Source organism: Anneissia japonica, unplaced genomic scaffold, assembly GCF_011630105.1.
Source record: "Anneissia japonica isolate Jap-2015-1 unplaced genomic scaffold, ASM1163010v1 scaffold2069_len581484_cov189, whole genome shotgun sequence".
Lineage (NCBI taxonomy): Eukaryota > Metazoa > Echinodermata > Crinoidea > Comatulida > Comatulidae > Anneissia > Anneissia japonica.
The window spans coordinates 482712-494278 of NW_022741553.1; the positions used below are offsets into that span (position 1 = coordinate 482712).

At 33.8% G+C, this 11567-nt stretch overlaps 1 protein-coding gene across 2 annotated transcripts in view; it reads right to left on the reverse strand.

Moving 5' to 3' along the window:
• Positions 1-11364, reverse strand: part of LOC117118753 (solute carrier family 43 member 3-like) — a 21308-nt gene extending 9944 nt beyond the window's left edge. The window contains exons 1-6 of one of the 2 annotated variants that reach the window (XM_033263436.1): positions 11180-11364; positions 5616-5989; positions 3247-3370; positions 2673-2765; positions 1721-1955; positions 1384-1581 (exon numbers count right to left, since the gene is read on the reverse strand). In XM_033263436.1, coding sequence (XP_033119327.1) covers positions 1384-1581; positions 1721-1955; positions 2673-2765; positions 3247-3370; positions 5616-5944 — 979 coding nt within the window. In that variant the 5' untranslated portion in view covers positions 5945-5989; positions 11180-11364. Of the gene's footprint in view, positions 1-1383; positions 1582-1720; positions 1956-2672; positions 2766-3246; positions 3371-5615; positions 5990-9064; positions 9207-11179 lie in introns of those variants that run through there. The other variant, XM_033263437.1, reaches the window with a different exon arrangement.
• Positions 11365-11567: the final 203 nt, after the last annotated feature.

Consider the following 11567-nt stretch of genomic DNA (forward strand, 5'->3'; position numbering starts at 1 on the left):
GAATATGAGTATTTCGAATATTATTTAAGGTAATTATATAAGTATTTAAAATATTCTAAAGACGACTCTGGTGGCTGCTACCACGTCTAAAACCAAAAAATATAAACAACATTTATTCAAGTTACGTAAATTATAATAATTATACTCAAATATTTATATAGCACCAATTCCAAGGAATGATCAAAGTCGCTGAGCGTTATTACCTCTGGTCATTGGATAACGTACAATGGCAAACCAGCACGAAGTGCAACCTACTCTGGTCCCCGAGGAGTATGCCTAGTCGTTCGCTAAATATTTAGTGAAGGAAACTAGTCTGTTCAATGATGAGACGGTCATTTTAATTGACTTTTTGATTGATTTTTATTATAGGCCTATTATCCATTATAGGCCTACTGTAAAAATTACTTCTAATTGGTGACTTGTTTAAAATATTCCCAATTGACTCTAGTAGTAACATGTCTCAAAACACTCTTTCATATCACCCACTCAATTTCTCATTATCACACACTCATTTTCTCATATCACCCACACATTTTCTCATCACCCACACATTTTCACATATTACCCACTCATTTTCTCATATCACCTACACATTTTCACATATCTCCCACTCATTTTCTAATGTCACACAAATTTTCTCATTATCACTCACTCATTTTCTCATATTACACTCATTTTCTCAAATCACCCACACATTGTCGCATATCACCAACTCATTTTCTCATATCACACACATTTTCTCATATCACACACTCATTTTCTCATATCATCCACTCATTTTCTCATATCACCTACACATTTTCACATATCACCCACTCATTTTCTCATATCACACCGTGACATTTTCTCATATCACTCACTCATTTTCTCATATCACCCACTCATTTTCTCATATCACCCACACATTTTCACATATCACCCACTCATTTTCTCATATCACACAGTAACATTTTCTCATATCACTCACTCATTTTCTCATATCACCCCTCATTTTCTCATATCACCCACACATTTTCACATATCACCCACTCATATCACACAGTGACATTTTCTCATATCACTCACTCATTTCCTCATATCACTCACTCATTTTCTCATATCACCCACACATTTTCACATATCACCCACTCATTTTCTCAAATCACACAGTGACATTTTCTCATATCACTCACTCATTTCCTCATATGACCCACTCATTTTCTCACCACACCCACTCATTTTCTCCTCTCCCACTCACTTTCTTATATCAAAAAACTAATTTTCTGATATCATCCGCTCATTTTCGCACCTCTGTCTCAACAACAAAAATAAAAAAAAGTTAATTGCTGTTATGAGATTCTAGTCCTAACTTTGAAATCACAACTGCTCCGAGATAACACTAACCTTCATTTTTATCACAGGATAATCCATTAATCCAGGGATTGAAGGTACCCAGGAAAAGCCAGTGGCGTAACTGGATCACAGTCAACCAGAGGAGCAATAGGATGTACATTGGTGACACCAAGCATGTTCTCACGTTCGGATACTCACGGTCCAAGAGATCGGAAAATTGTGGCATACTTGTGCTGTCATGAGCATTGTCTGTAATCCAAAAACTATTTTAATTACTTTGGTTTTGAAGTTTTAATGATGTACTTCTGGCAGTAACAGAAAATTTAAGCAGTAACAATATTACTATTAGCAAAGAATATAAATTATTAAAGATGATAATTTTGTTTACCTTTTTGATCCAAATTTACTTGCTCTGACTCACTATTCATCTTCATCTCCTCCTCTATGACAACTTTTCCTTTCGTTCCATTAACCGCTGCATCAGGCTTCCCCCAGTTGCTAGGGAGGGGCCATGGTATATGTTTGATTGGCAGCAAAATCCAAGTGTTAATATTGAACATCAGGGTAGCAATGGCTAGGATGATGAACGACGTTTGCATCGAGATACCACCTTCATAACCTATCTGTTGGACAAGAACACATGCAAATTATTTAAAAAAATGAAAGCTCACTGAAGGTCATATTCAATTTCATAATGTATCTAGCAAATAGTCTGTTATACATTTTAATTGTAAGCAAGATGAAAAAATGACTCATTTTAAGCTTTAAGTAGTGCAGTAATTTGCTATGAATTATCTGTGGCAACACAAGACAAGAACTCCATTCTATTAGTTTACAAAACCAACTTAACACATACGGTGACTAAAGGCCTTGATGTCTTGTTACCGGGTGCGGTCAATAACAGCAATACGCAAGCCAAGATATCACACGTACTGTAGTATTAAATTAGTGTCCTTTATTTCATTATAAATACCAGGCGACCCTGTAAAATTATTATTAACAACCTCTGCTTTGGTCGTGAGCCATATCTAAAATTTCAGGAGACTATATAATGGTAAGTTAAATGATGTTTATACTTCAAAAGGCATGTGAGGATGCAATATTTAAAATGCGATCAAAATAAAAGATTACACACTATGAAAATCCCCAAATCACTTTACATTTACACTTTATCTGCATTGCTTCTCTCCACCCATGAGTATAAATAGGTACTTGTCTGTTACTGCGCCAATATAGCAGCAAAACTTGAGGCATGTAGACTCAATGACCAGGGAAAACACAGCGCTTTGTTAAAGGATTAGATGCTATATAAATACCACTTTAACAAATAACAAAAATACCTTCACGAGCAACATGACAAAAGCAGAAGAGTCAAATGAACCACTTAACGCTGTGACAATGGTTGAACGCCATCGACCAAACAGATTCCCAACCTAAGATAAGCAAAAGCAAAATCACTACAGCAAGATATGTTCCATCTAAAATTAAACTGCCTACAAAAATAATGTTATTTCTAACATCACAAAATATTGATTTTGATAATTAACTTTTTTTTTCTTAATGCATTGTAATTTTATGATGTACTGTATCATACTGTATACAATTTGAGGATGTATTGAATTTAATTAAGACTATTCTTGACATCGTGTCAATGAATAAGTGAACTATGACTCTGATTCAGAGTAATACAGACATTTCCATCAATACATTAAAGATGAATAACAATCTATTTTTTTGAAATGTTCAAGAAATACATGTTTCAATATTTAGGATAAAGGCAGCATATGAAAGCAGCAAGTGCATTACATTAGTCTACCAAAAACACAATCAATGTTTTGTCACAGTTCACCGCTTTCGACCACGATAGCATGTTCAGTGCTGCTTTGATTGCGTGTATAATGAGGAGCAAATTACCTGTATATTAGTGAATAAAATCATGATTCCACCGCTTGCCATAAACATCATGGCAGGAAATAAGATGTTCGGTTCCTCAGGCTTACTGAAAGCCAGCAGTAGAAATGCTAGAGCCATTAAAAAGCTGGAGAGAAACAATGACCAGATGAAATCAAATTTAATTTCCACTGGTTTACAGACTAGTAGTTAATACAACAGATCGTCTATGTTAAGTTAACAAACTTATATCATTTAAAAAGTGGGAAACTGTAATGAAAATATTTTTGTGGCAGATAAAGATTTAATTCTTTTTTATTTATAAACAAACAATTATGAATACTGAAAAAAAAATGCATAATAAATGTATCAAAGGCAGTTTATTGTTCATTGCAAAGAGACGAGAAAGACCATAATATTACAAGTATTGTTCAAACAAAATACTTTAAATTTCAGAGTAGCCACATGGTTTGTATCAGTGAAAAAAAAAAGTCTTTTTGGATCACTGATTTTTTATGGACAATAAAAGGAATATTGTGGATTGCAACAATGGTAAATATTGCAACTTGAAATCATATGCATTTAAACATACTGTAGAGGGAAATGTCTGGAACTATTACAACTTGGGTGCGCTTTAAAAAAATATATATATATATATTTTTTACCAAAGCCCATAATACCTACTGTTTTCAACGGCAACTGTTCAAGCTTTTGATATTACATTTTATAACCTAACCTTGAGTCTAGCCATGTGGTTACCATTTATCTGTCAAATTTGGCCTACTAACTCCGATTGTTAAATATTTAACAATCTGCCAACATAATTCTTTGGCCAAACATTCATTCGATCATGTATAAATATTTCTAAATATATTTTTAATAACATAATTCAAGTGCTCTCATCCGTGCCTATGTTTAATGTTGCATATTATGCATGCATTTCATACGACACTTCAGGGATGTGCAACTTTTCAACTGAGTGCAAACTATTCTCAAATGAGAAAATAACGCACCTGCATTGCACACTTAAAAGGGTGATATACTGTTTTTATTTATTTCACACAGACCAACAGTGAATCATCACCCCTAACAGGTTGCTACACTGGTCCAGTCCACATGCAGGTCAGCCAGGTCAAGACAGAAGGCAGGGGAAGGGGGGTGCCCTGATGGGGAAACCTGAGAGATTGCACTCCTAGTAGATTGGAAATGATGTTTTTTGTTGAGGAACAAGTCTGTATGAGCCGCAAATTTTATACAAAATTTAGGGTGGGCCTATACACCCATCCGGTCATCAACCTAGACTCCTAAAAAATTCCAGATGGCTAACAGTCTAGGTTAGTCCCAATTAATTTGCCAAAATGTTTGTTGTCCTAGTATTTGTAATTATACTCGCTACAGTGCTGTAAATGATTCCCACATTTTCTACGACATTCGAGTAATGGCTTTGGTTGTTTAAATAATTTTCATATTACGTTCATTCAATCATAAACATTGTTTGAAACATTCCTATTTGAACCAGCTTCGCTCAAAACAATATCTTATGATTTTAGAATAAAAACTTTTGAAATTAATGTGTCCTATAAAAACACAAGTTGTAATACTTTGGTTTAATTTAACTGTAGAAAGAAATCTGTCAAACTGCCTAGGCGTAAACATTGCATCAAATAGTATTTCTTCTTTCTGTTTTGTTTGGTCGTGGTCACCATTGTACTCACTGTGCTTCATGACCAATATTTTTAGCTCAACATTGGCTTATATTAATAACATAATTATTGATTGAATAATAGATACATGCTCTTGTATTTTATTGTATCAAATTTAAATAATTAACTTAATTACAGTGATTGTTGAAACTCGCACAGCCGGAAATTTTAACATACATACAGCTGGGATGAATTTTGGATTTCCCCAGGCAGGCTGCATTAGTTAATACAGTAATGCGTTGCGCGTTACAAGAAGAATATGAGCATTTCAAATTGTTTGTTGTTTGATAAAGTTTAAAATTTTGTAAATATTTGAATATTTGTAAATAATGGTTACCCATTCTAAATGCAAGAAACCTGTTTCTGTTTAAATTGGTTGGGCACTCATGAAAGGTTAATTGGCAAATGAAAAAAAAGGGGTTATTTATTAAGGGGGGAACGTTTATTATAAATAATACGGTATGTACAACACCCAGGAGTGGAAGTGGCATAACAAACGAGGTCCGAGGCCCTTCAGAATCTACTATTCGAAGAAAAATAAATAAATAATTTAATTAATTGGAACAACATGTGAGGCAAAAGCAGATTAACGACCATGATTATCCTGAGAGCTGGAGGCCCTGGCATTAGCATACAGGGGATGCCCCATCTGAGTTGAGCACAATTTATATACTCATTATCATAACTTACCTGAAAATAATCCGAACCAATCTGGTTCCGTATTTATCGTATACTGGTCCCATGATAAACGAAGTTGCATTAATTGTAAATGCAGCGACGGTGAAGACGAGCTGTAATCGAGCATCTTGTTCTGGACATTGCCCTTCTGTCGCATTAACTAGAACTCCGCACGAATCAAATGAATCATTCGTAATTGCAGTCTGGTCACATTCATCGCTGAAAAAACCACGATCTTTCACCACATAAACCAAACTAGCCCAACCATATGCAAGGCCTCCAAAAAATAGGCATTCACTGATGCTACATAAGAAGGTAAAAATATTTCTGTACTGCTCCATTGTGTTTTTTTTTGTGTAGAATTTCTGACCAATAAATTATGAAACCTGGAATGGAAATGAAAAATGTGTGTATTTTCAATACTGTTACTTACTGTATCATCAGCATTTAGTTGCGAAGAGGAAATTATCACATATCTTTCCATAAATAGCAATCCTCAGGCTAGGCACTGACACAATTCCATACAGACCCTGACAGAAGCTATCAAACACCCAGGGATAATAGTTATTACGGGCAAAGTCACCCAACCTTGACGTTTTCCACCCAGTCAAAAGCTAATTTCATGACCCTCCCACCCACATTTATTAACCCCATTGCCCATCCTTCAAATGCACTCTTATTATTAGAATTTATTAATATTCTCAACGAAACAACAGTTCTTTCAGAACTATCTAAGTGGTATACCGCAAGCATTTAATATATTTACCAATTGTTATCACCCACCCCCTTAAAACGTCTACACCCACCCTTAAAGTAGTTATCTACAGCTACAACCCTGAATACTTTATCATACAGCTCTTGTACATTATTATAACAATACAAAAACAATGCAACAAACATGAAACAGGGGGAACTAAATCACTGTTGCGTACAGTACATGTTCTTCTACAAATATAAAAACATAAAATACAGACATTAATATTTTATGATAGATACAGTATACGGTAATTCTAAAGATAAGATTCCAAAGACGGACATTTTGTGATGTTAAAAAGTAAAATTAATCAACTAGCTACATAAATGTACAGTATTTGACTGTATGTGATTAGTGGTATTGCTGGAGTTTTTCTTTTTTTTAAATTTACACCTGCCCTCCTCACCAGGATTTCGATAAAGTGTAAAGTGCTTATGATGCAAGTTATTATTTGGTATATAGTTCAACCCCTCCAAAAAATACCATGCTATGCTGGAACATTTTTGATCATATTTGATTGAAATATTTAAAACTGTCTAGTATGGTATCAGTAGAACATCATTAGCGGGCTAAGGATGACTGAAGCCTTACAAATTCTAAACCTGGTGCAAACCAGTGGTACTGTATACAGTATCTAGGAGTTTAGAAATGGGAGAGGGGACTGAAGGGGCACAAAGGTGGAGTGGGACATGATGGTTAAGTGAGGGGCAGGGGCACTAGGTAACAAAATAAGGTGATGAGGTGATTTTTAGCTACTTGTGCATCAACCTTTTGCTTAAGACATATACAATGGGGAAAGACTGGGTTAAGGAGGGCAAGCTTTTTTTGGGGGAAGTTCTCCTTTCCCAGCATGCCCCATAGGTAGATTACTGGTATCAACATTGTAAGCTTTAACAATTCTCACTTTTTCATTTAAGCGTGGTGCTTATTTTTTTTTTTTCACCAAAGCATGGAACATGCGCCTTGGTTTAGTACTGTATACACACATCACCACAACATCACCAACTGGATATCATTTATTACAGTAAATTTATATTGTTTTTGTTATTATTAATGTTATTATCATCATTATAATATGTACACAGTTACTTGTCAGAGTATTTCGCCAGTGAGTCTTATTTCAGAAGCTTACAGTACCAATTATTTAATAAAAGAAAGAAATTAAGATGTCAATGTATAATGAACGCATTAAGATTTTAAAGCTTTACCACATATATAATGCCTACTTCATTGTTTGGTGGAAATAAGAAATATTAAAATATCTTAAAAGGAATAAGTAATACTGTTACTGTAGTGGTAGTAAGTAAAACCAGGGAACAGTGAAATTCCCTGGTAAAACTGATCATATTTTTAGAATGTCAAAAAGAATCTAGCAACCATGACTACAATATTCAATATTTTGTTTCTCATCATAAGACGATCAGAAAAAAATAATTATTACAGTACCGGTATGCCATTTATATAATATTATTTTAAATTTAACTACAGTAGCTATTGGCTCATCTACAATACTGAATTTATTAGATCTATGCTGTAATTTCTTTCTGTCATAAAATATAGAAAATTTCTATAAAAATGTCAAAATTCAATTCAAATCTTTCTCTATTCTGGAAATACTCTTTCAATAAAAGAAAATGGACTGGTGTCCAAAGAGATCCAGATTTAACAATAATACTGTCTACAGTAGGCCACTTCTACAATAATGTATTTACAGTAATAGGTATACTGTAACTTTCTTATCAGTGCAATGGTGTTTGAATCCTTTTCGTTGTTATATTTTTTTCTTTTTGGGTTTGTCTTTGGTTAGGTTATTTCTTGTTTCAGGGTTTGATAAATTTTTTAAACAGTATAACACTTGCGCTCTGATCTTAATGAAATCTTAATGAAATAGCGCTACATTATCATTATCGTAAATAAAGAAAACTTTAACAAATTCAATTAAAAACATTAAATGCTCATCATAAATACACATTAAATAGTTATAAACATCCACCAAAAGATAATTAACTTATTTAATCTATAAGGCTTGCCACCCCAAAATCAGCATACAGTCACCAATTGTTAATTGAGTAATTAGCATAAGAATGGGGCAGTATTGTATACTTTAGTACAGAAAAGCCATAATAATCTTACGCATAACGTTGGCAATACTGTAGTAAGTCAATTTCAGTAACTGATGTTGGTTTTCGTATGGCAAGCCTCATATGTGCTGTGTGTGAATTTATTTTATTATAAATTTTATTAGCTCCACCATAACTCTCTGGCTCCACACGAACATCTTAAAATACACTAAATTAAAAAAAAATTTAAAAAAAACAGCAATAGCTATACTCATACCAGTACAATTATCAGATACACTATCAATAAAATCAAATTATATTTGAATTAGATTATAGAACGAATCAATCTTATATGAACTACACTACAGTACCACTACTACCAGTAGTAACCTGTTCATAAATGTTACTGGAATTACATAATTAAATTTCTATACTGACTTTGTTTCTGATTTTTCAGGGTAACTGGTTCAACCAAATACACTTGTGAATGAATAACAATTTAGAAAAGCACACTTGTTTTAAAAACTAATTTAAAAGGAAAAAGAATATCAACTAAAAAAAGAATTGTATACAATATGAAAAAGTTTTTGGAAAAAAAAATCTAACCTTAACCTGTACAAGAGTAAGGTAAAAAATACAGATCTAACCTTTACTACGATTTTGTCTTGATTTACCTGCAAGTACACAGGTTGAAGCAGAAGTTAAAGTGATAAAAATAAGCTAAATTGCAGCCTTTTTAACCTGACATGTTCCTCATTGAACTATAAACTATAAATCACCAGCATAAACCAACTGAAAAAATGTTGCCTGGTGAGTGACAAGTTTGACTTCATGGTTTAACTACAGCTAGAGGGGGTGCTTCATGATGAATATCGTAGAGTATACCTTTCAATATCTATTAGCCTGTCTTTCTCTCTCAAGACTATCAAATTTTAGTTGACAGAAACATGTGATATGCCTAAATATGGTCATGATGATATCACATCATGACCATATACTGGCACACATGACTACAGTATAACATTACTTGGGGTCAGCGCCTTGCGCTGACCCCAGACCCTCACTACTACTGTATTCTTGTTACTAAAACTTTAAAAGCGTCCAGCATCACCAGCTTGGAACGGACATGCAGGAAATTTTGTACACATCATCTACAGGTGATTTCTAACAAACGTTCATTGCTCTTTTTTCAAGTTGGACTCCAGGGACTACAAAAAAACAGGGGTTTCAGCAAGGACTGTACATTACTGCCATTACCACTAATAGGACACGTCGCATGGATGCACAATCAGTTAAGGATGTTCTAAAGAACTTTGTTGTGAGTTTGAATCGCATCTTGGTATTGCAATTTTAAATGATTTGTTTGACATTTTTTTACATTGAATATTTTAAGATAAATTTTAATGCTTATCTGAATATTTTTATATCTCAAATACCCTTTAAATTAAATTTGCTCATTTATTGATTTTTACTCATTTTTCTATTTTTCAATATTTATCTTTCGATTTTTTATCTTTCTGAAGAATTTTATATTGATGTATTGTGTTTTTCTTGTAAAGGGTCTCCACTCGACAGTGATTGATTTTACTTTTGGAGTGTCCTGTCTCTGTTTTTTTGTACTTTTGTGATTGTTCCTTGCCGTTTCTATTTATGTACATTCTAATTGTTTGAGACAAATAAATGAAATGAAATGAAATATTCAATATTTTTTTCCAAATTTTAAGAAATTTTATTTTTTTAAATTTTAAGATATTTTAATTTTGTACAAATGAACATTCTAAATATTATATTTATTTTATTTTGAATAAATAAACATCCTAATTATTTACAAATTTCTATCTTATGAGCTCTTCCAATATAATAACTTGCACCTATACCGTATTTAAGCGTGGAGGAACATGCGGACCGTTGAGCGGTTGCTCTTCTTGTCAGACAGGGCATTATATGCCAAAATTATCATTTCTTCAATATGTACACAGTCACTTAAATCTAAAGCTTTGGATGAATATGATCCAATACAGTACAGCATATAAATCCATCCACTTCAAAAAAAAAAAAGCTTTGGATGAATATAATCCAATACACTACAGTAAAATACTTCTTAAATATTTACAAGCAAGGTGGTTGAGGATTGGTTGTGTCAATGATGATTATGCTGAAAGGCAATGTTCAGGAGAAAATTTGTTAGGGTTGGCTTTGCATTGACAAACTTTAATAATTAACCAGGGTAGTTTTCAGGTTAAACCTGCCTGTCTTCCTACAGTATGCAACCAATCATCCTACAATACAATGCTTTTTGTCACTGGAAGATGTGGAATCAGCTTACAGTAGCCCTGAGTTCTCAAGATTTACGGAAGGAAAACTTATGTAGGATGCTATGCATGGTAATTTGACCTACTTTTAAAACCATATGAAGACACTATAAGAAGAGGCCTGTTGGACGAAAACATATTGTTGGATGAAAGTTGTATTTTTGAAGAAATATTTTTCTGCTAATAATAGCAGTAACAAACACTAAAAGCAAACGTAAAACGACCCGGACCGAATCGACTCGATGCCGAAACAACCTTACACCAGCTAGACCTAGGCCTCCAAGCCCCAGCTGTATGTACTAGAAATAGGCCTAGGGCATAAGCCTACTTAGACTAGTCTTCTGTCTGGGCGCTAGGCCTAGGCTAGGTTTGTTGGCTGGCACGGTAGGCCTAGGGAGTTTCAGTTTGTAGCGGCCTAGAAAAATAAATTCGACTATTAAAACAACTTACCTAATTACTGAATAAATTATAATGGGTTGTTCGTAAAGTCCAATCTATCATGGACTTTGGTAAATGTCTTGACGCATTTTCCAGCAAACACAAACAGCATGTTAGGCCTAGTATTATTTGGAGAATCTTCTAGGGGGCGGTATATAGAGCAAGAGGTCAGAGCCATAGATAGAAAGTTAAGTTGCGATGGTTGCATAGAGGTATAATAAGAATGAGGTGATTTTAATAGCTCTATGGATGGTTGCGACTTAATTTAGAAGCCATTTTGTGTCATACGCGATGCGCGCTCCGTGTCTAACGTGTTAATGTGTTGTATAATACAGTTAGCGGCCTCCTGTATAGTTTAATTCCATTTAATCTTTTTAGCAGTCGAATTTCATGTAACTCT